The sequence below is a fragment of the Cervus canadensis genome, chromosome 11 (assembly GCF_019320065.1).
Source record: "Cervus canadensis isolate Bull #8, Minnesota chromosome 11, ASM1932006v1, whole genome shotgun sequence".
Classification (NCBI taxonomy): domain Eukaryota; kingdom Metazoa; phylum Chordata; class Mammalia; order Artiodactyla; family Cervidae; genus Cervus; species Cervus canadensis.
Window position 1 is genome coordinate 75,100,338 of NC_057396.1, and position 27,182 is coordinate 75,127,519.

Consider the following 27,182-nt stretch of genomic DNA (forward strand, 5'->3'; position numbering starts at 1 on the left):
CTCACCCCCTCCCCCCGTGTCTCGGCCCCTCCCCCCCGTGTCCGGGCCCCTCCCCCTGTGTCCCGGCCCCTCCCTCATGTCTCACCCCCTCCCCCTGTGTCCCGGCCCTCCCTCCGTTTCTCAGCATCTCCCTCCCTCCTGAAGGCTTCTGCTCGTCCCACTTGGTCCCGGGCCTTCCTTTGCCCCTTCCGTCTTTCTCTGCGCCCCCACTGCCCCGTCTGACTCCTCTGTCTGTCTGTCCCTCGCGGCCCCTCTCCTCTTGCTCACGGACTCGCCGCCCCCGTCTGTCTGCCTCTGCCTCTTCTGTCTGTCTCCTTCACGCGCCCACTCCACACACACACCCCACGTCTGTCTGGGTGGAGGTGTGTGTCTCTTCCCGTGATCTCTCCTCTCCACCTTGCCTCCGGGGGACTCTGCCTTTTCGCGGGCACTGCAGCCCGAGGGGCATCGTGGCGGCTTTCCTCGCCCACCCGCACGCCCTCCCGCGTCCCGGGCAGGGGGCCGCGGAGGGCGGGGCCGCTGCAGCTGCCACCGCACAGGAGGCTCCCGCTCACTGGGTGCGGAGACCAGGGGAAACCCTACCCTGCCTGGATCCCATCCCCCAAACCTACTGTCTCAGCGCAATGGGAGAAGGAGACAAGAAAGGGTAATGAGCTGTGAAGTAGCTGGGAAATGGATGCTCAGAAAAACGGAAGGAATAACAGTAATGGTTATTTATTGTTATTATTATTGATCTAAATATTGTTCACTGTGCTTATGCTGACTGTCTGACAGTCAGGTCCTCCCACTGTTTCCCCAGGAAGCAATAACAGACCCTGCAAACCATCCGAGGAGAAAATCCTCTCTTTCGGTTTCAGGCCTCTGGATTTCCAACTGCGACCCTCTCCCCGCACCCACCTGGACGGCCCTTCTCCCTCCCCACCCCCGGCTGGGGCCTTACTGCTCAGCCTGTGTGCAGCTGATGCTGATAACGACAGTAACGCTAGCACTAATAATCCAACATTTATTGAACACCCAGTAAGTGCCTGGTGGTGAAGAAAGGGCAGTGAACAAAACACAGGAAACCCCTGCCTTTGTGCAGAGCATCCTAGGGGCAGGGAGAGACAGGAAGTAAAGTAGATAGTATGCTGGCAAAATATGTTGTGTTTTATTCTTACTATATGTACTGTGCTGAGTTGCTCAGGCCTGTCTGACTCTTTGTGACCTCATGGACTGTAGCCCTCCAGGCTCCTCTGTCCACAGGGATTCTCCAGGCAAGAATACTGGAGTGGGTTGCCATGCCCTCCTCCAGGGAATCTTCCCAACCCAGGGACTGAACCCAGGTCTCCCACACTGCAAGCATATTTATTGCATAAATAATGATAGTAATAGCCCACGAGCCCTCAGCCTAGTGGCTCAGCTGTAAAGAAAGCAGCTGCCATTGCAGGAGACTTGGGTTCAATCCCTGGGTGGGAGGATCCCCTGGAAAAGGAAATGACAACCCACTCCACTATTCTTGCCTGGGAGATCCCGTGGACAGAGGAGCCTGGCGGGCTGTAGTCCCCGGGGTCACGAAGAGTTGGACAGGACTTAGTGACTAAACAAGCCATTAGCAGGCACACGAAGTGTGGGGTGCTGTGCTGAGGACTTCACAAGTACCGGCTCTGTCATTTACAAGTGTGTGACATTTATGACCCCTGAGCCTCAGTCTTCCCATCTGTAAAATTGGGTAGTCATAGCATCCACCTCCTAGGGATTTGAGAAGCGTTAAGTGCATGAATAATTTGTAAAGCACTTGAGATGGTGCTTGGCATACGGTAAGCATGCTATAAATGCTTGTTAAGATACTATTTTAAAAAGAGAAACCCGCCTCATTGAATGCTGGTCTTGGTGAAATAGCTCATCTTGGGCCCTATCCTGAAGATATGGGTCAACTTCAAGGATTCTGCTGAGACCACGGCGGGGTGCCAGAACTCTCCTTTTTTTTTTTTTCCTTCCTAACTTGGCAGCTCTTGGTTTCCAAAGTGTGCTCAGTCACCTCATCTCATTTCTGCAGCCCTGTTGGGGGACTGCTGACACCTCCTTAAGATAAGGAAGCTGAGACCGAGGGTCCCAAAGACTTTGTCCCAAAGTCTGGTAAACACTGTCCTTGTGCTTGGGGACTGACATGTTCTCAGCATCACAGGCCTCACAGCAAGAGGGCAGCGGGGACATAGAATGAAGCTTCTGAGGCTGCACCACCAGAAAGACCCGGTGGCACTTGAACCCTCGTGATCTGATGACATTTCAGGCCATTTTCATCACTCAGAACGCTCCACAGGGGTCCGACCAGGTTCGGGGGGCAGGGGGGTGGCACTCATAAGAACAGCAGAGTGGGCTCATTTCTGAAAGCACCTGCTTTAGAAACTGCCAGACCAGAGTTTAAATCCTGGCTCACATGTGACTTTCGACAAATTACTCAACCTGTCTTCACGTCCATGTCCATTTCCTCTCTGGCAATCATGGTAGTACTTAACCATATCAATACTGACCTAAGAAGTTTTATAAGGACTAAAATGTAGGGAATTCCTTGGCAGTCTAGTGCTTAAGACTTAGCGCTACCCTTCAAGGGGCACAGGTTCTACCCCTGGTGGGGTATTAAGATCCCGCGTGACGTGCTGCAGCCAATAAATAAGAGAAAATAAAATTTAGCACAGAGCCGCATCAATGTATGGGCACAATCATTATTATTGTTGTTAATTATTACTACTATGGCACCCCACTCCAGTGTTCTTGCCTGGAAAATCCCATGGACGGAGGAGCCTGGTAGGCTGCAGTCCATGGGGTTGCGAAGAGTCAGACATGACTGAGCGACTTCACTTTCACTTTTCACTTTTATGCATTGGAGGAGGAAATGGCAACCCACTCCAGTGTTCTTGCCTGGAGAATCCCAGGGATGGCGTCGCACAGGGTCGGACAGGACTGAAGTGACTTAGCAGTAGCAGTGCGAGAATCACTATTACTGAGACCTCCTTATCAACATATATCAGTTATGCTATGCAGGCTTTTTAAATGATCAAATCTTTTAATGATTAAATTTTTTTTAATGATTAAAAAAGAGCTGGGTGTCTCTACCATCCAGTTGCACTCCAGTAGGTTGGGGAATCTAGGGTCAGCAGACCTGAGTTTGAATCCTCACTCTGTTATTTTCTGACTTGATTCCGGCAAGTTGCTGCCCCCCACTCTGAACCTCAGTTTTCCCATCTTTAAGATGGGAATAGTAAAAAGAATACCTTCCATCGACAGCTGTAACGAGTCAATGAATCCGTATTTGTAAAGTCCAGTGCTGAATCAGTTTGGTTTAGAAATGCCAGTTGGCAGTTTAGAAACTGCCAGACCAGAATTTAAATCCTGGCTCACGTGTGCCATCACAAATGGCAGCCGGGTCAGAAGCGACCTGGGCAGAGGCACCTTGAGGGGTGCTGGGCTCTTCTGAAATGGGGCGGGCCGGTTCTGTAGGCCCCTGGCATGAATGGCACGGGCGTCGTGGGAAGGAAACACCTGGCCCCTCACAGACGGGAAGGAGGCAGCCTCTGCCTGTGAACGGCCGGGAGAAGCTAGCCGGGGAGAGGCCACAGGCAGGTGGAGCGCACGCGCGGGGTGAGGCGCCCGGGGCGCAGGCGTGACTCGCGATGGAGCCGGGCTTCCCCGGAGGGGCGCTCTGGTGGAGGGAAAAGGACCGCAGCGTCTCAGGAGGGCGGTGGAGGTGGGAACGGGGTGGGGGGCTACGGATACTCACTGAGCACACGCCAGGCTGTGTCCTGGTTTCAGACGTGAGCAAGGACAGGGTCCCTGCTCTCCCGCAGCACCGCTCCGACTGGAGCCGAACTGGGTGATGGAGACACGGACCCTTTTTGGAATCATTAGGGCAGCTTGCGTGGCACAAAAGAGCAGTCTTTCCATCAGGCAGATCTGATTTGCCCTGTGGCTTTGGGCAAGTTACTTAACCGCTCTGAGCCTCAACGGACCCATCCGTGAAATGGGGACAATGACCTAAACCCCAGGAATCTGTTGTGAGGATTAAAGGGGGTGCTGCTTGAAAAGGGCTCCGCATGCCCAGTCCAGTGAAGTGAAGTGAAAGTCGCTCAGTTAGTCCGATTCTTTGTGATTCCATGAACTACACAGTCCGTGGAATTCTCCAGGCCAGAATACTGGAGTGGCTAGCCTATTCCTTCTCCAGGGGGTCTTCCCAAACAAGGAATCGAACTGGGATCTCTCGCATTGCAGGCAGATTCTTTACCCGCAGGCAGATTCTTTGCCCGCTGAGCCATCAGGGAAGCCCCGTCCAGAGTAAGCATCGTTTCCCCCATTCAACGGCTAAAGACACCGAGGCTCGTCAAAGTTAAGGCATCCCGTCCAAGGTCGCTCAACTCATGAGCAGCACAGCCTAGAATCACCCCAGGTCTGTCTCAGTCCAGAGTGCAGCTGTTTGGAGGCCTGGCTCCAGAGTTCACGTCTACACTCCACTACCTCTTGGCTGCTGCACCCTAGGCCAGTCGCTTGCCTTCTCCGAGCCTCCCTCCCTTAATCTCTGAAAGGGCGAGGATAATATTTTCTGCCTCAGAGGGCTGTGAGGATCCGGTTACTACATGGGATCTGTGTAGCCCTGGCACACGGTAAGCGCTCGGTTACTCAGCTGCTGACGCAAATGATGGTGATGATTACCCAGCGTAGATGGGTGAAGCTGGCCGTGGGGGTGCCTGGCAGAGGGCAGACACTCAGCGCAGCTTTGTTGAATGAATGAGGTACATTCCAGGACTCTCTTGCTCATTAATATCAGATGAGGATGGATCTTAATGATCAATGACCTCAAGTCCCCTGTTTCACCAATGAAAAAAAAAAAAAAAACTGAGTCGCAGAGAGCCTGCAGCGCCAAGCACACCAGTCCCAGACTGAGGGAGGCTGGATGGGAGAGGCCAAGTTAGAACAGGATGCCGACCAGGGAAGGGCAGGATGCGCGTGAGATTTCCAGAATTGGAATGCAAGAAGAGAGCTGAAAAGGGATGTGAACCGCCGGGGGAGGTGAGGAAATGTGTTTTTCCGAAATGGAAGAGGAGACTTAAGCAGATGCTCTCTGCCCAGAGGAGGGGTTGAAGGGAGGGTGGTGGGGGAGGGCGAGGCTGTGAAAGCTTCAAGACCTTTTAATGCACAGGAACCTTTCACGAGCAGGGAAGAAGGGCTTGCATTGAGAGCTGCCAGCCTAGGATGTGGCGTGGATTGGCAACAGTTGGATGGGGGGGGGTATGGACCGCCCCCCCCCCCCCCCCCGCCCCAGGCTTGTCTCAGAAAGGCAGGGGCAGACTTTCGGGCGGGAAAAGACAAAGAGACCGATCAGGAATTCTTAACGAATTTCTGGGCTGATGCGGTAAGGGTGCCTGAGTTCCCTCGGGGTCTCTGAACTTGGGTCGCCCCTGCTCGACCCCCGGAAAACCCCCGAAATTGCCATCACTCTCCGCGCCCTCTGTACCCCTCCCTCCCATATCGATCCTCGGACCCGGCATCTCTGGGTGCATATTACTCTTGCTGACGCTCCATTAAAAAGAGAAATGCTCATTAGGTGTTTGAGTGGAAGCCATGCAGCCCCCTCCCTGGGTGAGCCGAGAAGAGAAGGACAAGGACGCCAGGCCCCGCTGGACTAGGCTCGTGGCCCCTGGAGGGAGACCTGAGCGGGGCGGAGGGCGGGGCGGCGGCCGGGAGCCTCAAGGTGGAGGGGGGCGGATCTCGGTGCGGCCGGGAGGAGGGTTCTTGGCAGCCGCGGTTCCTGTAGCGGAGAGGGCGGAAGCCAGATGGGAGGGGGCGAGACAACGCGGGAGCACAGGAAGGTGGAGGCGCGGGGCGGGGGGGTTGGGAGTCAGCGCCCGCCCCCCGCCCGAGAGCCTGAGACCGGGCGCCTGGCAGGGGGGCGGAGGGGTGTGAGCTGGGGGGTCATCTCAGTGGGAGAGCCACTGCCAGGAGCCCGGAATCCAGGGGGAGCTGGCTTGAGGGTGGAGGAGGCTCCTGTCCCCCACAGCCAGACCCCTTGGGTCTGCGGACCACAGTGATGTCTTCCACAGGAAGGGGGAACCTCAGGACTGAGGCTCTGGTCCCCTCTCTGGCAAGCCCTTCATCTGTCTGGGTCTCAGACCTCTCCTCTGTAAAAAAAAAAAAAAAGTAGGTTCGGCTGGTGCACCCAGAAGCCGTCACTCCCTAACCAGGTTGCCCATCACCAGTACCTCGGTGAACTGGCTAAAATATAGAGCCCGGCCCCCGGCTAGCTCCCCTCCATGGAGCATACCCACCCCTCCCCTCCTGGAACCACAGTTCAGGGCCCTTCCAGCACTAATAGGATCTGATTCAGAGACTCCCCAGCCTTGGGCAGGGGGCACAGACTCTGTCCCTGCAGGGTGGAGCTGGCATGGTCCCCTTAATGTCCCAGCCTAGTAGCAGAACCTTCGGGCTCCAGGAAAGTCCTCTGTTAAAGGACGGGATGGAACCTAATTCTAACTAAGACCCAATTGTCATAATGTTCTTGTTTAGTAGCTAAAGTCTCGTCCAACTCTTCTATGACCCCATGGACTGTAACCCACCAGGCCGGGGTTCTCCAGGCAAGAATACTGGAGTGGGCTGCCATTTCCTTCTCCAGGGGATCTTCCTGACCCAGGGATCCAACCCTTGTCTTCTGCGTTGGCAGGTGGATTCTTTATCACTGACCACCCAGGAAGCCCCCACTGTCATAATAACCATCATTTATTGATGGTGGTCTGTGTGCCGACTGGGTACCACATGGTTACCGGATCTCATCTAACCCCCCCTCCTCAGTCTGCTGAGAGAGTTGTTCTCTTGAGTTACACACACTGAGGAAACAGGCTAAATAACTTGCTGAAGGTAATGCAGCTGCAAAGAGGGCAAAGCTGCATTGAACCCCGACTTCACCCATCTCATCTGCACGTGGATTGTCTTCTTTAAGGCTCAGAACAAACCCAGGAGGAGGTACACTCACCCCCATTTTACGGATGAGGAGACAGATTGCTGGCCAAGTTCACAATAATGGCTAACTCAGGCAATGCCCGCCCCATGTATTAATATATTGATACCTGTCGTTTCATTTAACCTCACATCTTACAGATGAAGGACTGAGTCACAGGGATACTGAGCGACTTGCTCAAGGGTCAGTTAGTAGTAGGGTCAGGATTTGGAATCAGGATGTCTGTAAGATGTGCAGATGAAATGAAACAAGGCAAATGCTCAACCAAATCGTAAGTTCCCGACTCCAAGTGTGGCCCTGGGAACTCATGAAGACATGCTGCATCTCAGCGCTCCCTGCCCCCACCACCCCTCCCCGACCCCAGACCTGCTGAATCGGAAACTCGGGGGAGGGGGGCAGGGCTCAGGGATCAGCAGGGGATTCTGATGCACCCCAAAGTTTTAAGAACGACATTGCTTTCCCCGCACAAGTAGGTTAAAGGAGGCAGGTTCGAAGCCAGGACTCTAGAAGGCGGCCCCTTATTGGTCTGCCACGCTACTCCCCGCGCTTCCCTAGCGTCCTCCGAGGCCGTCTCAAGGGCACTCACCCGTCTTCTCCACCCCCACCCCCATGCCCGCCCAGGATGACCTGTTCGCGGACCTGGCCAACCTGAGCCACCTCTTCTTGCACGGGAACCGCCTGCGGCTGCTCACGGAGCACGTGTTCCGCGGCCTGGGCAGCTTGGACCGGCTGCTGCTGCACGGGAACCGGCTGCAGGGCGTGCACCGCGCAGCCTTTCGCGGCCTCGGCCGCCTCACCATCCTCTACCTGTTCAACAACAGCCTGGCCTCGCTGCCCGGCGAGGCGCTGGCCGACCTGCCGGCGCTCGAGTTCCTGCGACTCAACGCCAACCCTTGGGCGTGCGACTGCCGCGCGCGGCCGCTCTGGGCCTGGTTCCAGCGCGCGCGCGTGTCCAGCTCCGACGTGACGTGCGCCTCGCCGCCCGAGCGCCGGGGCCGCGACCTGCGCGCGCTCCGCGAGGCCGACTTCCAGGCCTGCCCGCCCGCCGCGCCCACGCGGCCCGGGGGCCGCGCGCGCGCCAACAGCTCCTCCAACCACCTGTACGGGGTGGCTGAGGCCGGGGCGCCGCCGGCCGACCCCTCCACCCTCTACCGCGACCTGCCCGCCGAGGACGCGCGGGGGCGCCCGGGCGGCGACGCACCCACCGAGGACGACTACTGGGGCGGCTACGGCGGCGAGGACCGGCGGGGCGAGCAGACGTGCCCCGGCGCCGCCTGCCAGGCGCCCGCGGACTCCCGCGGCCCCGCGCGCGCGCCCGGGCTCGCCGCCCCGCTGCTTTGCCTGTTGATCCTGGCGCCCCACCACCTCTGACCGCGGTGCTGAGATTGAAGCGGCCGGCGTCTCCCGGCCCCCGACCCTCGCCCCTCACCCTCAGTCCCCAGTGCCCACTGCGGGCTGGCGGCCTGCCTTCTTCTCCTCCCAGCGCCTCGCATCCCCAGGGACGCGGCCACCTCCCGGGCCGCCGGCTGATGGCAGCCCCCGGAGCGCACGTCTGGTGGCCCAGCCACCCGAAGCCATGGCCGGGATCTTCTCCCCACCTCCGGCCGTCAACCCGTGCCCATCCCGAGGCTGAGTGGGCACCCCGGGCCGCCGCGGACCCCGTCCCCCAGCGCCCACGGTGGACTCGAGAGGGGCTTTGTCTGCGGAGCAGCGCCCACCAGCAGAGCCCTCGTATGCTCCGGGAAGGGCGCCGCTCTCGGGAGCCCTTTGGAGGGACGCCAGGCCAGCCCCAGGCCTCTGCTTATCCTCACCCCCCGCCTCAACTTCCCGACACTGGAGAAATACTTTTCTCCTAAGTCTACTCTGGACACTTTTGAGGGTGCCTGGAGAGAACGGTTCCTCTCCACCATGGCCCCTGTGTGGTGAAGATCAACAGACATTGTTTGGGGGGGAAAAAAAGTTTATTAAAAAATTCTATTATTTTATCTCCTGTAAAGTTTATTGGCTCAGGATCTCAAAAGTGGGAGAAGGGCTTAGAACCATCATGCTTTCAGGGGCCGGGAGAGTTAGAAAGCAATCAGGAGCCATTCCACAGCATCCAAGTGCTTCCTGCTGTTGCCCCTACCAGAAGAAAATGAAGGCAGAGGAGGAACGGGGTGACCCTGGGGTCCCAGGCAGGTCAGGTGAAATCCAAAAGCCAGGAGTGTGCTGATCCCACCTCGCCTCCTCATTGTCCAGGAGAAGCAGCTGCAGCCCACCCGAGTTGTCGGTGTGGGAGGAGCCAGGCCTGGGGAAGGCCTCCAGCCTGAATCATGGTTCTCTCCCAGGTCCTGTTCCTTCAGAAAGGAAAAAGCAGCATCTCTCACTTCCCCCTGCAAGGAGGAGTAATAACATGGGCGGCCCAAACATGGCTTTGGGTAAACCTGAAAAAGACACCTCTTCCTTGGGGCACCACAGCTTCAAACTGCAGCAGACACTTTAGCAAACAGCGTAAGGCTGGAGTTCAGCTCACACTCAGCTCTTGTGCTGTGTACAACCTGCACAGCTGTACACAGCAACCCTGTAGACCAATGGGCTCTTACCCTTGGCTCCTGTGAGGCAGAAGACGTTAGGGAGGAATCGGGTCAGAGAAGCAGTTCTCCAAGCAGGTTAGTGGAGAAGCCGAGAGATTTTTGGTGATCAGGGGGATGAGAATCCCAAGCTGGGGTGCCTTGCTCGCTTGAGGTATGATGAGAAGCTTCATCTTTCCAGTGTGTGGAGGAGAGGCTAGGGAAAGGGGAGAGCCTTGGCTGAGAAGGACTTGGGTGAGTCTCGTCTGCCAGAAGCAATTGGGGGAGACTTGGATGGTTCAAATTTAGGGTTAAGAATGTAACTGGGGAGCTGGGGATGGAAAGAGGACATCACGGTGCCAGGGCTCAAGGATGCTGAGGGTCTGTGGCCTTGGCCAGGGGTGTTAGAAGGATGGTGGAGAGAGGAGGATGAGACTGGAAAGAGTTAACATCTAAGGCCTGAAGCAAGTGGACTTTGGATAAAGGTGTGAGGTTGGGGTGCAGTGGATAGTGCTGAGTCTGGGGTCTCACGGGGGCGCGTGTCACCCTGCCTTTGAGGAGGCTGATGAGTGGGCTTAGGGGGCCAGCCCTCAAGAGCTCTGAAGGAGGAGGGACTGCCGGAGCCTGGGCAGGGAGGGGGTGGGGGAAGGATGCTGGTAAATCAGAAGCAGGCGGTCCAGGTCACAGAACTATCGTCGTGAAATATTCATGGGCCTTTGGTCCAGATGCTATTTCAGAACGGTGAAAGCGAGGGGGGTGTGTGAGCCTCAGGAGGAAGCCGACAGCAAGGCCACTTTCCCCCACCTCCGCCCCCACCCGCCCAGACAGACCCACGGACGCCCATCACGTGCACACCCACGCTCACACGCTCCCTCACACACACTCTCACCAAAGCGGAGCAAGAGAGAGCACATGCAGGGACGCCAACACCCACGGGCCCCACAAACAGGCAGATGCACCCCAAACACCGACAGGCGTGCACAGCTGCTCCCCTGACGCCCCGCACAGAGACCGCCCCGAGATCTCACACGCCCAGACCCCAGACAACCCAGACGGATAAGCCTGAGCCTCACACCCTGAGACAGGAGGGCCTTGCACGCCATCCAGTCCAACACCCAGGGACAGAGAGGGGAGGGGGTTTGTGCAAGACTGCCCAGCCGGAGAGGAACCTCCTGGAGCCCCCTCCCCGCGGGCCCGCCCCCAGCCTGTGTTCCCTGCGTTCTCTGGTCTCTGGCTGCCGGACACCAGTGGCAGTGAGTTTCTTCCTTGAATCTCCCCTGGGCTCACCCACCCGGCCCCCACCTAGGGCCCGCCCAGCCCTTCCTTCCCATCCCCTCCCGGGCTGCATCTCCTCATTACCTCATGCCTAGAACGTGGAAGGAAATAGCAGTAACCTCCTCTCCCGTTTTCCTGCATTCGCTCTCACTGCCTCCCACTCCGCTGGCCCATGTTGCCCAGATCCGTCAGACCAGAACTCGCATTATGTCATTCTGTTACTCAGGCACGCACCGCGGGCTCCCCATTCCCTTGCAAGTTAAAGATAAAACGTCTCAGCAAAGCCTCGGAGGCCCTGCAGCGTCCGGGCCCCGCTGCCTTTCTATCTTTTTCTCTCCCGGCCTCCCCCCCACACCTTCACTCCAGCTGGAAAGACTGCACCATGTGGGCCTTCCGTTACCATGAACGTGAACCCCACAAACCCACTTTGCACCTCTCCTAAAGTTCCTCAGTCTCCCCCAGACGTGGGACCCTCGCCCCCTGCTTCAGAAAACAGAGTCCAGAGCCCCTCCCAAAGGCCAAAGCTCCATCTTGCTGACCTTAACCGTGGGGTTCTGTTCCTTCAAAGCTGCTGGGAGCAGCTCAGGCTAGGGCCGGCTCCCGGGAGGTGGCTGCCCCTTGCCGGCCACCGTGGGTATCACAGTCAGGCGTGGGGATCCTAACCTGAGCATGAGCATCTCTCCGCCTGGGGAGAGGCAGAGAAGGATGCCAGATGAAAGGTCTATAAGCCCTTAAACCTCTAAGGTTCTTACACTCAGAGTGGGGGGAGGATTGTCAGCCCTGGTTTTTGAGCTGCTGACTCCCGATGTTAGCTCCCAAATCCACGAGAGAACCCCTCTCCTAGGAAAGGCGAAGACTTGCAGGGTGAGGGTGGGAGGGGGCTCCCAGGACCCTGCGGAGGTGACATTTGCCTACCAGGCTCTGGGAGGCCGCCAGGCCCGGGACAGTCCAGGTGGCAGGCCCAAGGTCCAGCCGGGGTCAGGTTTCCAAGATGAATTTTTAATGCTTCCAGCCAGACTTATCAGATGTTCCCCTTTCATCTCTGCACGGTCCCCTCTCCCGTCCCCACGACCCCCAGAGGTGGGGCCGGCAGGGCAGGCCTGGGGCAGCTCCCAGCAGCCTCCTGAGAAAGGCTCTGGAAGACGCAGAGGGAGGTGTGAATGACCGAGTTATTTTCCCACTTGCGATGTGACCTTGAGTAAGTCACTCAACTTCTCTGAGCATCCCTTGTTTGGTTTTGCGTTTACCACCTGGGGGCAACAGCTCCTGCCTTAGGGAGTTGTCGTGGGGAGTAAGTGCTGGGCCCTTGGAAGGTGACCCATCTTTTGCTGTTATCTTTCCCTGAGCCCTGCCCCCCTCCTCCGGTTTTCTTTCGATCCCAGAGGTGCCTTTGCCTCTTTCTTGGGGAGGTGGGGACGCGGGCTCACCCGTTCCCTCCTAAGACCCAAATGACCCACCCCAGGAGTCTTCGGCCTTCCTAGAAACTTCAGATGAGGTGGGGAAGGGAAGGGAGATAGTGAAGCAAGGCTGGCGGCCTGATTGACGACGGCTCCCCGCTGCAGCAGAGGGCCGGGAAGCCCGCTCAGAGGGAGAAAGGCTAGGGAAGGCCCAGCTCAGAGGGGCGCAGCAGGCGCAGACTCACTGGTTACTCCTGCCTCCTCCCTCTCTGCCTCCTTCCGTCCGTTCTGGCACCTCCTCGGCCCCTGGAAGCCGCGGTGGCCACACCGAGCCGGGAGGGCAGGACCGTGGAGAGGGGCTGGGAGCGGCCCTTGAGGAAGGCTTGTCCAGTCTTCCCAGCCCCTGCCCAGTGTTTCTGAAAGCAAAGGTCTTTCCCATCTGATTCGGTGGCAAACAGTTAGGACGCAGGTTCCCGAGCCCCTCAGACCCACTGGACCAGTTTCTGCCTGAGCCCTGGAATCTACATTTTAACACGTGAGGGTGAGTTAGGAAGCTCTCTGAAGGCAGAGAAACAGCTCCTCGGCGGTGGTGTGGGCCCCAGAGGGGCAGACAGGAGAAAGCCAAGGGAGAGAAGTTAGATCCTGGCGGAAGCCACGGACAGGACTTGTGCGTGGACAGGGTGATGCGGCTGATGGGGGCGGAGAAGGATGCAGGAGGCAGACCGGGCGCGGCCGCGGTGAGAGTCGCGCCCGCCCGAGGTGAGCCGCCACTGGCGGGGACAGTCACTTGCACGCTGCCGGCCCCCTTCGTGGGGCCTCTGAGACCCCGACCGGAGGTTGAGAGAGCCGCGTCCTTCTGGGACACAGGGTCGGGGGCCGGCCTCCTCCGCAGAGACCCGCGGACCTCCGCGGCGGTCCCCGTCGCTGCCTTGGCCGGAGCCCCCAGCCCATCCCTCGGGTCCCTCGGCCCCGGCCCCCTCTCTATGCCCTGCCCAACCCCCACCCCAGCTCATCTGCGTGAGGTTCCAATTAGCACGTTTTCCCCCAGAAGTCTCGCCCCGCTCACGCCTCCCCCTAGCCCCTCGGAGCGGGAGTGGGGACCCCCATTAACCCTTGCGTCCCGGCGGCCTGGACGCCGCCCGCTCTGGGGGGTCCTGGGGGCCCCCGGGGGGACGGCGGGGTCTGTGGGGGGGGGTTTCGGGGTGGGGGGAGAAAGGGCAGGCGCTTGCCCGCCCCCTCTTTCTGGGAAGAGGTGGGGAGGGGCGCTTCTCCCGGGAGACTCGGGGCGTCGAAATCCCGCGTTCCTCAGCCCCCGGCCCCCGCAGCCTCCTCCTCCCCGCCACGTACCCTCTCCCCCCCTCCCAGCCATCTGTTCCACTCGGCGGCGCCGCGACAAACAGGCTCCAGCTCGCGGCCGCCCCCGCTAGCCCCCTCCCCAAGCGCCCCCGCCCCGGGGACGCGGGACGAGAAGACACGCCGCCCCAAGGAGGCCGAGATCCCCGCCTGCGTCCCCCACTCGGTCCCACGCCCTCTGGGCAGGGGCGGGGGCGCGGTGGAGACCCCCTCCTTCAGCCTCGAGGGTCGGTGGCGCCGCGGTCGGGGGGCACGGGGCTATCTCAGGGGAGGAGTCTGGAGATGCGACCCAGGAGAGCCGGCAGGGGCTGTCGAGGGAGGGCGTGGGGTCCCCCCGTTCCCAGTCTCCCACCCCGTCCCAGCCGCAGCCACGCAGCGCCGCCTGCAGAGCAGTCGGGGGCGCACAGCCGGGCCGTCCCTCTCCCCTTCATCTTCTATGATCCGCTTCCACCGGACCGGACGGAAAGTCGAGGTCCCCGGGCACAGAGAGGAGCGAGACCCGGGCAAGGCCGCTGGGAGCCCGTCCAACCCGTTGGCGGATGCGGTCCAAATCTGGTTTCCTACTTTGCGAAAAGGACACGTGGGAAGCCAGGAGCCTGGGCTGCGAGCAGCCCTGGATGCGCCGTGTGGCTTAGCCACGTCTCCAGACCTCGCTGGACATCCGTCAAACGGGGGGGTCAGCCTACTGAATCAGCTTCTAGAGAGAATTGCAGACAAAGGGAGGGCCTGTCTGTAATGCTGTCCTGCAGGGCCATTATTTCGGGGTTCTCCTAGGTTTGGGGGGAGTAGGGTGGTGCATAAGGCCGTTGTGGTTCCTTTCCACCCTGAGAGGGCAGCAGAGAGCTGGGCTGACAATCGCAGATCCTCCTTTCTGCCGCTGATTGGCTCGACAGACCTGAGCTTCTCACTCAGCGGCCACAACGCCCAGCCCCACCGTACCAGCTCTGTGTCCTTGTGCCTTAACCTGTCTGAGCCTTCCTCTCTCTACAAAGCGACCTGGAGACACCGACCTCTACGGTGAGGACGCAGTGAGGTACCTGTGTAGCTGGGCCCCTCCCTGCCGCGTCCCTCCCTTCTGTGAGTTTCAGGTTTATGTCCCAGGACAGAAAGAGAGGCAGGAGTGGGGTAAATGAAGTATAGCTTCCTGGAAGGCCCCTTGCCCTCAAAGACGGTGTCTGCCCTTGATGCAGGTAACTTTTAAAGTCTCCCTTTATTCCTGAAAGTAAATATAAATATAGCACAAGATGAAGCTCGAAATTTGCATGAAGTTTTAAGTTAAACACGACAACCCCCCCCAAAAAAAAAATGTTACTTTCAACAGACCGCCAGAGACGCCCGACAAGAAAGATTGAGAGGTGCGCCTTAGCATTGTTCCCAAAGTCTCCTGCCTTGATCATGGGTAGGCAGAAAGGCCAACCTCCCTCCTGCTCCAGGGCATGGCTGAGAACAGGAGCTGAAACAGGCAGCTGGGGGTGGACAGGCTGGCACCTTAAGTGTCCTAGTTACTGCCCAGCTGAGCCCGGGTGAGGAAGGGGGATGGAGGTGTGGGAAGACACCGCCCCCCCACCCCCCACAGACACAGGCATGCACACCGCAGCCAGTCTCTCACTTCCCTTTTTATTTCCTCCGAGATCTGCAGGCAGCAGCGCCAGGGATAGAACCCGCCCTTCAGCCCCCAGGAGAGGTTTCCCTCCCACGCAGCAGCCTCAGGACGCGGCCGGCACACCTCTGGCCCCTTTCCCCAGAGGAGAAGGGAGTTCCACACGCGATCGCACATACCCTGGGCCCTGCGTAGCTGAGGGGTCACCTGTTCGCTGACCCCACAGGCCCCCAGGGGGCAGCAGCGGGCAGGCCCCTTGGCAAGGCCCAGAGGAAGCCCAGGGCCGAACCCCAGGCCCTCCAACCCCAGGCTTGGGAAGGTTAGGTCCTGGCACGGGGGTGTCTTCGGTCAATGGAGCGTGGCTTCAGGGATTTCTTTCTTTTTCCTTTTCACCTGTCCCCACAAAAATAGAACTTCTGCCGTTATTTATAAATCCACGGTCCCTGGCGCTGTGCGGAGGTCACAGGGAGAGTCACAGTCCCTCTGACCCGGCTACGGCCGCCTGCGGTCCAGGCTCCGGGACGCGGGGGGCTAGGCCGCTGCCTTGGGGCCGCTGGGCGCCTTCAGGGCCCCCCCCGCAGCGGGCGACATCTGCCCTCTGGAGCTGGGCACGGTAGTAGAAGAGGTAGGATGGTAGCAGGAACCCCAGGAGTGAGAAGAGCAGGAGGCCCAGATTCACCTGCAGAGTGAAGAGAGAGAAAGAGAAAAAAAGAGTCAAGCTGTCCACCCTCATCACCCTCAGGGGCCGCTCAGCCTCCCTCAGGGAGGAGAAGGCCGCCGTCTGCACCCCGGGTCTTGTTCATTGCAGTTCGGTTCAGTCACTCAGTCGTGTCTGACTCTCTGCGACCCCATGGACCGCAGCATGCCAGGCCTCCCTGTCCATCACCAGCTCCCGGAGTTTACCCAAACCCATGTCCATTGAGTCGGTGATGCCATCCAGCTTCTGTCGTCCCCTTCTCCTCCCACATTCAATCTACCCCAGCATCAGGGTCTTTTCCAATGAGTCAGGTCTTTGCATCAGGTGGCCAAAGTATTGGAGCTTTAGCTTCAGCATCAGTCCTTCCAGTGAACACCCAGGGCTGATCTCCTTTAGGAGGGACTGGTTCTGGGCTGGAAGATACACAGAGCGAGCCCTGGCTGTGGGCAGCCGCTCTCTGCCAGCGTCTCACAGGACGCCTGTAAAGCTCCAGAGCCGGGTCTGAACCCCACCTGATGCCAGGGCCCAAATGACCTGGTGTCGGCTGGGAGCCTGGGCCTCTGAGGACGTGGGCGGTGGGGTCCTGTGGGGGGATGCTGGTGGGCGATCACGGGTGCCGTGTGCAGCAGCGGCAGCAGGCCCAGGAGGCCCTGCTCTGACCCCGCGCACAGCCCGCCCGGTTCCTCACGGGGTGGCTCACAGGCCAGTCACCTCGGGTCTCCACTTCTCCTCCTCTGGGCCGTGGTGGCCGCGATCAGTATAAATACACTAAGGACTGATGCTGAAGCTCCAGTGCTCTGACCACCTGATGCGAAGAACTGACTCACCGGAAAAGACCCTGATGCTGGGAAAGAGGTAAGGCGGGAGGAGAAGGGGACGACAGAGGGTGAGATGGCTGGACGGCATCACCGACTCGATGGACATGACTTTGAGTAAGCTCCCGGAGATGGGGATGGACAGGGAGGCCTGGCGTGCTGCAGTCCGTGGGGCCGCGGAGAGCCGGACCCGGCTGAGCGCCTGCCCTGCCCTGATGTGCTAACCGGTGCCTGGTGAGCGCTCGGGACACAGCGGCTATTGTGGTCTGGTGAGAGGGTTTAGGGGAGTGCATGGACCTCTGGGGCAGATGTCAGCTTTAGGGAGGTGAGGTCGGTTCAATGCGAGGAAAAGCCTTTCCAACAAGATCAAAGGCTGGTGCCCCAGTACAAGGGGTGTTTGAGCTCGGAGGGTTTGGAGGAGCCCCTTTCTAGGAGAGAAGGTCCCTGCCTTGGATGAGGACTGGGCCAATCCCCAGGTCACCAGGGAGATTACAGCGTCCTGGGCCCAGGCTGGGGCATCTATAAGGAGGTCTGCCCCACCACCAGTTGGGAACCCCCAGAGGAGAGACCTCCCAGGTGCCTCCTGCTGAGATGAGAATGAACGATTCCACCGCAGGCGAGAGCCCCCCGCCCCCAGCTCCTCAGCTGCACCCAGGCAGGGGGGGTCCCGTGGCCCCCACGCCCCACTGCGGCTCACCCAGAAGGGCTCTCCTTTCAGGGGCCCCACCATGGCCATGAAGAGCAGCTGCTGCAGCAGGGCAAACACGGCGCTGAGGAGCGACTGCAGGCCCGTCAGCGTCCCGAAGTGCTTGGAGGGGTACCTGCGGACGGGCAGGGCCCCGCGTGAGGCGTGCGCCTCTCCAGCCCGGCGCCCTCCCCCCAGACGGCACGCTCTGTCCACCAGGCGAGGCAGAGGTTAAGAATTCAGGCTCACTCTGAGCCTGTGCTCAGAGTCCAGTGCTGAAGATCGCGCTCCCAGTGCTGGAGGTGAGGGATCCATCCCTGGCTGGGGAGCAAACGTCCCAAGTGTCATGGCACAAACATTTAAAAAATCTCAGGCTCTCCGCATATGCCCCGGCCTCAGGGGTATATGCTATGACTTGAAGGCTCCAGGGCCGGTTTCTGGCACCTACTAGCTGTGTGATGCGCTTCCCTCCTAGCTCAGTTGGTAAAGACTCTGCCTGCAGTGCAGGAGACCTGGCTTCGATCCCTGGGTCGGGAAGATCCCCTGGAGAAGGAAATGGCAACCCACTCCAGTATTCTTGCCTGGGAAATCCCATGGACAGAGGAGGCTGGCGGGCTACAGTCCATGTGGTCACAAGAGTGAGACATTGACTTAGCAACTAAACCACCACCACCACCAGCTGTGTGATAGCAGCAAGTAACTCAGCCTCTCTGAACTTCACTTCCCTAAAAACAGGGAGAGTGCTAACCTCACGGGGCTGATTTGCTTTTGACACATTATTTATTGAGCTCCTACCATGTGCCAGGCACTGTTGTAGGTGCGTGGAGAGAGAGCAAAAAACCACAGCTGGAGGTGGCATTCTGGGGGGCTGGGTAGTAATCACACCACAAGCAAAATAAACACATCGTTGGGACTTCCCTGGTGGTCCAGCGGTTAGGGCTCCGAGCTTCCACTTCAGGGGGACACAGGTTAGATCCCTGGTCAGGGAATTAAGATCGCGCGTGCCACTGGGTGCGGACAAAACCCAAGAAAGCACAGATTGTTAGAAGCTGATAGCGCTGAGGAACGAAGCTAAGCAGAGCAGGGGGGTTTCTAGGGAGGTGGGGAGGGCTCAGAAGAGTCCCTCTGGGTAAAGCCCCAAGCAGCGTGTGACAGCTTGTGGACGTCTGGGGGGAGAATGAGCCAGGAAGAGGGGCGCTGGGTGGGGAGCATGTGAGGTTTCCGCAGCATGCGGCAGCTGCAGCGGGAGACGGGGGTGAGCGCGGTGGGGAAGGGAAGGGAGAGGCCCCCGGGGGCCAGACCCTGCAGGGCCTCTTTGTGTTCATGTATTTATGTTTGGCTACAGCGGGTCTCCATCACGGTACGAGGGCTCTCTGCTGTGTGTTTCACTGCGGCACACGGACTCTCCAGTCCGTGACAGCTGGGCTGAGCTGCTCCACAGCTTATGGGATCTTACTTCCTTGCCCTGGGATCAAATACGCATCCCCTGCACCGCAAGGCAGATTCTTAACCACTGGACCACCAGGGACGTCCCCCGGCATGACATTTGGAGCCGTAACAGAGCCTTTGGCTTTCACTCTACGTGAGACGAGAGAGGCAGCCGTGGAGAGACGGGAAGAGACGTGTGTCCTAACGGGTGTCTCCAGCTCCTGTGTTAGAAATCCCAGAGGAGGCAAGGGCAGACTCGGGGAGACTGCTGGGAGGCAGCAGCCATTCAGGACGGGCGTGGCATCGCCAGAGATGTTGAGTAGGGACGCGCGTGGCATCTGTGGAGTGTGGCGCGTGACCCAGGCTGTGAGCAATGAGCATCTGGAATCCAGGGTGACCCCCAGCCCAGGTGCAGCCTCCCCCCGGGGGTCCGGATAGGGGAGGGGGTCAACGTCTCACCGTGTGGATCACAATAAACTGTGGGAAACTCTGAAAGAGATGGGAATACCAGACCACCTGACCTGCCTCTTGAGAAACCTGTATGCAGGTCAGGAAGCAACAGTTAGAACTGGGCATGGAACAACAGACTGGTTCCAAATAGGAAAAGGAGTACATCATAGGAAAAGGCTGTATATTGTCACCCTGCTTATTTAACTTATATGCAGAGCACATCATGAGAAATGCTGGGCTGGAGGAAGCACAAGCTGGAATCAAGATTGCTGGGAGAAATATCAATAACCTCAGATATGCAGATGAACCACCCTTATGGCAGAAAGTGAAGAAGAACTAAAGAGCCTCTTGATGAAAGTGAAAGAGGAGAGTGAAAAAGTTTGCTTAAAGATCAGCGTTCAGAAAACTAAGATCATGGCATCTGGTCCCATCACTTCATGGCAAATAGATGGGGAAACAGTGGAAACAGTGGCTGACTTTATTTTTCTGGGCTCCAAAATCACTGCAGATGGTGACTGCAGCCATGAAATTAAAAGACGCTTACTCCTTGGAAGGAAAGTTATGACCAACCTGGATAGCATATTAAAAAGCAGAGACATTACTTTGCCAAGAAAGGTCCGTCTGGTCAAGGTTATGGTTTTTCCAGTGGTCATGTATGGATGTGAGAGCTGGACTGTGAAGAAAGCTGAGCGCCGAAGAATTGATGCTTTTGAACTGTGGTGTTGGAGAAGCTCTTGAGAGTCCCTTGGACTGCAAGGAGATCCAACCACTCCATCCTAAAGGAGATCAGTCCTGGGTGTTCATTGGAAGGACTGATGCTGAGGCTGGAACTCCAATACTTTGGCCACCTCATGCGAAGAGTTGGCTGATTGGAAAAGACCCTGATGCTTGGAGGGATTGGGGGCAGGAGGAAAAGGGGACGACAGAGGATGAGATGGCTGGATGGCATCACCGACTCGATGGACATGAGTTTGAGTAAACTCCGGGAGTTGGTGATGGACAGGGAGGCCTGGCGTGCTACGATTCATGGGGTCACAAAGAGTCGGACACGACTGAGCGACTGGGCTGAACTGAACAGCATCTCACCTGCGCCCGCCGTGGAGTAAGCGCCCATAGCCGTTACAGTGTTACCGCCCTTCTTTTGCCATCACACGTAGAGCAGAGACACTCGGTGTGGAAACCAGAAGCTGCAGGGGAAGGGGAACGGGGCGCCAGGGAGGGGGCTGTCCCACATGAAGCAGGGATGTTATGAGGCAAAGAGACTGCGGTCTGGAGATTCCAGCAGGGCTGACGCGGGCAGAGGGGCCGCTCCACGAAGGGGAGCGGGCGTTGTGGAGGGAGACGCAGGGCCAAACCAGAGATGTCAGCTGCCCCTAAGGGAGGATGCTCTGACGGCAGAGTCCGCGTCCCAAGAGGGTGCAGGGAGCGCCCCGTCACTAGGGAGCTGGGAGAGAGCAGTGAGCTGGACCACCTCCAGATCCTCACCCCCTGCAGCTGCTGCTGCTACGTCGCTCAGTAGTGTCCGACTCTGTGACCCTGTGGACTGTAGCCCACCAGGCTCCTACATCCATGGGATTCTCTAGGCAAGAATACTGGAATGGGTTGCCGTGCCCTCCTCCAGGGCATCTTCTCAACCCAGGGATCGAACCCCTGTGTCCCACATTTCCGGTGGATTCTTTACCATCTGAGAAACCAGGGAAGCCCAAGAATACGGGAGGGGGTTGCCATGACCTCCTCCAGGGGATCTTCCCCACCCAGGGATCAAACGCAGATCTCCCACATTGCAGCTGGTTTCTTTACCATCTGAGAAACCAGGGAAGCCCAAGAATACCAAAGGGGCTGCCATGCCCGCCTCTGGAGGATCTTCCCCACCCAGGGATCGAACCCACATCTCTGACATCTCCAGCACTGGCAGGCAGGGTCTTCACCACAAGCGCCACAGATGCCAGCGTTCCAGGGAGGGAGGCTGGGGAAGGGTGCGCTAAGGGGAGCCCTCGGGAAGACCGCCGCCCTGCTGACTCACACCGCGGCGTAGAGGCCCCCGCAGGCCGAGTGGTAGAAGCCACGCACCATGGTGTGCAGGACGAAGGTCAGAAACTGCAAAGGAGACAGGGCAGAGGTGAAGAGGGGGCGGGGGCGGGAGGGCGAGGAGGGCGACAGAGCCAACGGCCGGTCTCCTCGCCCAGCCGACCTCCCGGAAACACCTCCTGGAGAACCCGGCAAACAGACCCAGAGGGTGGGAACCCGGCCGCTGGAGGCAGGCGCCGGGGGAACCGTGCCTTCAGCCGTCGGGAGCACCGAGAGGCAGGGTGCGCCTGGAAGTTGTACCTGGAGGTGTAGGTTGTTGATGAGGCAGGTGATGCCAAAACCCATGAGCAGCAGGTTGGTCAAGGTGAAGGCATTGATGGCATTGGTGAGCTTCTGGATCTCGCGGTAGCGTGGTCGGACGGACTTGGTGGCCGCCCCGTCCCTGCAGAGGACAGGCCGTCACTGGCCACCGCCCTGACCTCCTCAGGGGCCCTCCCTCCCGTTTCAGGGCACCAGGAAAGGAAGAAAGTCTCCCTTCCAGCCACGTGCTTCTCAAAGCATGGCTCCTCCAGCACCATCTGGTGTGCATGCGTGCCTGCTCAACCCTGTCTGACTCTGCGACCCCTTGGACTGTAGTCCGCCCGGCTCCGCTGTCCATGAGATTCTCCAGGCAAGAATACTGGAGTGGGCTGCCATGCCCTCCTCCAGGGGATCCTCCCCACCAGGGATCGAACCCAGGTCTCCGGCTTTGCAGCTGGACCCTTTACTGTCTGAGCCACAAGTTCTATGGGACGATAGTGAGAAATATGCCACCTTGAAGAAGGCCCTCACCCACCAGTGCTGGCACCCCGATCTCGGACTTCCAGCCTCCAGAACTATAAGAAATAAATTTCCACCGATCCTAAGCTATCTTGTCTGCTGTTTTGTTATACCAGTCTGAACAGACTCAGAAAGACTCTGAGCCAAAACCACCCCGCTAAGCCAGTCCCAGATTCTTGACTCTCAGAAACGATGAGATAATAAATGTTGTTTAAAGATGCAAAGTTTGAGGGTACTTTGTTACACAGCAGTAGATATCTAACACACCGGATTTATCTCTTCCTAACCTAACTCTAGAGTGTGCTCATCATAACAAAGGTTCTGGAACCTCCTACTAAAAGCTGTGTGATCTTGAGTAAGTTCCTGAACCTTTCTGTGTCTCAGCTTCTCTGGGAAGCGAGCATAATAATGTGTGTACCTAGCTCAGGGAACCGGTGCAAGATTAAATAGGGCAATGCAGGTGCGCGGTGTACAGGTGGCGTTTACTGCCAGCTAAGCTCATTATCAAGGCAGCCACATGCCCTCTGGGTCTCAGTTTCTCATCTGTAAAATGCACACGGGCCCCCCCTCTCCCAGGGCCCTGGGGAGATTGAAATAAGACACTTGATGTGAAAGCATAGGGCTGTCCCCACCCCGGGGCGGGTCACCTGGGAGTGGGGGCATCCACGCAATCCTTGATCCGCCAGTCCATGACGTAGCCGATGAGAGGGCACGTGAGAAGGCATAGCAGCTGCATGGCCCCAAAGACAGAGGAGTAGAACTCCACTGGGGGCGGGAGGGGAGCGGGCTCAGGGGCTGGCAGGCGGGAGCTGGCAGCCCAGCCTCAGCAGAGGTGGGAACGCCAAGATCTCCCCCTCTGACCCCCAGATTCTCAGATCGCCCACACAGCCAGGCCACATGACCCAAGGATGGGTAACCCAGCGACAGGGCAGGTGGGGGCCCGGGCCCAAGCTTCTGTTCTCCCACCTGTCTCTTTGGCCCTTTGCTTCAAGTCGTCCGTCTCTGTTGGGGGAGGGAGGGGAAGCCAGGGTGAGGGGAGCTCGGCCAGGGTGCCCCCCACCCGCAGCCCCCCGGGGGCTCAGCAGCACCTCACCATGCTCCTGGCCACCGGTCACCAGGTACTCCAGCATCTTGTTCATGGCGGCCATGTAGAAGATGACCCGCAGCTGGGTCATGCCCATGGTGAGGAGGCTCCACAGGAAAATGGGGGAGCAGAGGCTCTTGCGCAGGGGCACAGACTCTGGGGGGACAGCGGGGGGCGCCCCTGAGTCCCTGAGCTCCAGCGGGTGCCCCAGTGGGCGTGCTGCCGCTGCGGCCTCAGAGAGGGGCAGCTTTAGCCTCTCCAGCCTCCGAGTCGCCCGACTCTGTAACGGTCTCACTAGGAGACTCTTATTTTTTTGGCCTCGCTGCGTGGCTTGTGGGATCCCAGCTCCCCGACCAGGGATCAAACCCAAAACCTCCACAGGGAGAGCACGGAGTCCTAACCACTGGACCACCAGGGAATTCCCTCACCAGAACATGCTGAGGTGACCTCCGGGTGTGTGCCCCAGGCTTGGCATGGTAGTCACTCCAGCTACTGTTTACCAAGCCCTTGCTGTGTGCTGTACATCTGATATGCGTCATCCCATGTTACGAAAATGTGCTGTGATCAGTCGCTCAGTCGTGTCCAACTCTGCGACCCCATGGACTGCAGCCCGCCAGGCTCCTCTGTGCATGGGATTCTCCAGGCAAGAACACTGGAGTGGGTAGCCTGTCCCTTCTCCAGGGGATCTTCCCGACCCAGGGATCGAACCCAGGTCTCTCGCACCCCAGGCGGTGTCTGTCCTACAACCCAGTGGTCAGCACATCCTACAGATCGGGAACTACAGCTCAGAACAGCCAATGACCTGCCCAAGGTCCCAGGGCTGGGAGCCGCAGGTCCTCGGACTCAGCTCATGCCCGTAAGAGCTCTGCCGGGGGTACCCATCAGCGGGGACCACGTCATAACCTCACAGCATGCCTCAGTTTATAGAGAGCTCATGATTCTCCCTTCCTTCAATCCTCCCAACTAACTTCCCTGTGAGGTGGGTGCACTTCAGTTCAGTTCATCCGCTCCGTCGTGTCCGACTCTCTGCGACCCCATGGACTGCAGCACACAGGCCTCCCTGTCCATCACCAACTCCCGGAGTTTACTCAAACCCATGTCCATCGAGTCGGTGATGCCATCCAACATCTCATCTTCTGTCGTCCCCTTCTCCTCCCGCCCTCAATCCCTCCCAGCATCAGGGTGTTCTCAGCTAGTTTAACAGACGGGGAAGGTGAGAGTGGAGTTAAGCGACCCACTCAAGTCACGTGGCCTGGAACCGGGGAGCTGGACTCAAACCCCCTTCTCGGGACTCCCATCCGTCTTCCCGCGACCTCATGGCTTACGCCGCGCCTAGCGGCCGGGGCGGGAGGCAGGCGCAGCTCCCCGCCGCGGCCGGCAGGGGCGCCCACCAACGCGGCGCGCTCGCGGACTCAGCCTGGAGGCCGGCTCCCCGGGCGGCGTCTGACGCAAGAGGCTTGGCGGTTGCAGGGAGCCCCGAGGAGAGAAAAACGCAAGAGGCTTGGCGGTTGCAGGGAGCCCCGCGGAAAGAAACCCGCTCTCCCACAGGCCTGGAAGGGACCTGCCCCGTTCCGGAAGCGGCCGCCGGGTTCCAGGAATCCGACCAAGGATCCGTGAACCCGAGCATCCTGGAGTTCTAGAAATGGGAGGCGGGCCCACCTGTCCGGCAGGGGGGTGGCGTGAGAACTCAGGAGGGAGCATGACCACCCAGGCAAGGGTGCTCACGCCCCGTGAGGCCCGTCCTCTCCACCCCCCGAGGCCGGCCCCGGGACGGACACTCACTCTCCGCAGAGCTCTCTGCGCCGCCGGGCATGTCCTGGGAGGCGACGAAGAGGACCCCCTCCTCCAGGCTGGGGGCCTTCTGGCTCAGCCGCTGGCCCACCGTGCTCACGTAGGAGTAGAAGCGGTCCCCCGTCACTCTGTGGTCCAGGGCCAGCTCTCTGAGTTTGGTCTTCTCCCTGCCGGGAGCCAGGCAGCAGCTCGTGGGAAGCAGCCCCACGGAGCCCACCCTCCGCAGCCTGCCTCTGGCGGGTGCTGTCCAGGGGGTGCCAAGTCCCCTCTTCCCAGCACTGACGAGCTCCCCAGCGCGGGGCTTGTGTCTGCGCAGCTCGGAGCCCAGGGCCTGGCTCAGCACCCGCTAAGTGGAGGGTGGATGAAGCCGCTTTCCACATAGGCTGTTGCCCTGGAGGCCGCGCTAAGGACCCAGATTCTGGCGACAGCCAGGGCAGAGGGAAGGATAGATTAGGAGTCTGGGATCCACATATACATACTGCTCCACATCAACATAAAACAGAGAGCCAGCAGAGACCCACTGCGTAGTACAGGAAAACAGACCCAATATTTTATAACCACCTAGCAGGGAAGAGAATCAGAAAAAGAATATATGTACATCTGAGTTACTCTGCCGTACACCTGAAACCAACACATTGTAAATCAACTATACGTCAATAAACGCATTTTAAAAAAAGAACTCCAGCTCTGAAGCTCTTTCTTCCTTTTGGATGCACCATGCAGCTTGTGGGACCTTGGTTCTCCGACCAGTGGTTGAACTCAGGCCCTTGGCAATGAAAGCATGGAGTCCAGGGGAGCCCCAGCTCTGGAGTCCTGCCCCCACCCCCGGCCCGCTCCAATGGTGCGACTCCAGGAAGGGTCACTGTGTCCCCCGGAGCCTGTTAGGAGTGGAGCTAATAACAGAGTGCACGTCCCGAGCCAGAATGACCGCTGGGCACAGGGCCTGGCACACAGAGGCCGCTCGACCAGGATCGGCTACTTGACTGGAGCCAAGGGGCTTCGGTGCGGAGCATCACCCCAGCACCCTAGGGAACTGACAGGACGGGGTGCGTGTGTGTGTGTGTGTGTGTGTGTGAACTGACAGGGCAGTGTGTGTGTGTGTATGTGAACTGACAGGGCAGTGTGTGTGTATGTGTGTGAACTAACACGGGCGGGGTGAGTGTGTGTGTGTGTGAACTGACAGGGGCGGGGTGTGTGTGTGTGAACTGACAGGGCGGTGTGTGTGTGTGTGTGTGTGTGTGTGTGTGTGTGAACTGACAGGGCGGGGTGCGTGGTGTGTTGTGGGTGTGTGTATGTGTGTATCGGTGACTGACAGGGGCGGGGTGCGTGTGGTGTTGGTAGTGATGACAGGGCGGGGGGGTGTGTTGTGTGAACTGACAGGGCGGGTGTGGTGTGTGTGTGTGTGGTGTGTGTGAACCTGAGCAGGGCGGGGTGGCTGTGTGTGTGATGTTGAACTGTACGGGGCGGGGTGCGTGTGTGTGTGTGTAACGACGGGGCGGTGGTGTGTGTGTGTGAACTGACACGGCGGGGTGCGTGTGTGTGTGTGTGTGAACTGACGGGCGGGGTGTGTGTGTGTGTGTGTGTGTGTGTGTGAACTGACAGGGGCGGGGTGTGTGTGCATGTGTGTGTGTGTGAACTGACAGGGCGGTGTGTGTGTGTGTGTGAACTGACAGGGCGGTGTGTGTGTGTGTGTGTGAACTGACAGGGGCAGGGTGCGTGTGTGTGTGTGTGGTGTGTGAACGAAGGGGCGGGTGTGTGTATGTGTGTGATGAACTGACAGGGTGGGGTTGTGTGTGGTGTGGTGAAACTGACAAGGGGCGGGGTGCGTGTGTGTGTGTGTGTGAAACTGACAGGGGTGGGGTGTGTGTGTTGTGGTATAAAACTGACAGGGCGGTGTGTGTGTGTGTGTGTGTGTCTGAATCTGAAACAGGGCGGGGGTGAGTGTGTGGTGTGTATGTGAACTAAACAGGGGCGGGGGGGTGTGTGTGTTGTGTGAACTGACAGGGCGGGGTGTGTGTGTGTGTGTGTGTGTGTGTGTGTGTGAATCTGCAGGGGCGGGGTGTGTGTGTGTGTGTGTGTGAACTGACAGGGCGGTGTGTGTGTGTGTGTGTGAACTGACGGGGCAGGGTGCGTGTGTGTGTGTGTGTGTGTGAACTGACAGGGGCGGGGTGTGTGTATGTGTGTGTGAACTGACAGGGGTGGGGTGTGTGTGTGTGTGTGTGAACTGAC

At 58.9% G+C, this 27,182-nt stretch overlaps 2 protein-coding genes across 6 annotated transcripts in view; one reads left to right on the forward strand and one right to left on the reverse strand.

Annotated features, from left to right (window-relative positions):
- Positions 1–8,967, forward strand: part of RTN4RL2 (reticulon 4 receptor like 2) — a 16,289-nt gene extending 7,322 nt beyond the window's left edge. Inside the window, exon 3 of the mRNA XM_043481732.1 lies at positions 7,604–8,967. Within this exon, the coding sequence (XP_043337667.1) occupies positions 7,604–8,353 (750 nt within the window). The 3' untranslated portion in view covers positions 8,354–8,967. The remainder of the gene's footprint in view (positions 1–7,603) is intronic.
- Positions 8,968–15,154: 6,187 nt separating this feature from the next.
- The window catches only part of SLC43A1 (solute carrier family 43 member 1), a 35,749-nt gene continuing 23,721 nt past the window's right edge, over positions 15,155–27,182 (reverse strand). For 2 of the 5 annotated variants that reach the window (XM_043481774.1, XM_043481778.1), the window contains 8 exons: positions 24,945–25,120; positions 23,172–23,318; positions 23,045–23,080; positions 22,726–22,843; positions 21,560–21,701; positions 21,255–21,328; positions 17,366–17,489; positions 15,155–15,835 (listed from right to left, as the gene is read on the reverse strand). In XM_043481774.1, the coding sequence (XP_043337709.1) occupies positions 15,629–15,835; positions 17,366–17,489; positions 21,255–21,328; positions 21,560–21,701; positions 22,726–22,843; positions 23,045–23,080; positions 23,172–23,318; positions 24,945–25,120 (1,024 nt within the window). In that variant the 3' untranslated portion in view covers positions 15,155–15,628. The remainder of the gene's footprint in view (positions 15,836–17,365; positions 17,490–21,254; positions 21,329–21,559; positions 21,702–22,725; positions 22,844–23,044; positions 23,081–23,171; positions 23,319–24,944; positions 25,121–27,182) is intronic. The other 3 variants (XM_043481776.1, XM_043481779.1, XM_043481777.1) reach the window with 3 other exon arrangements.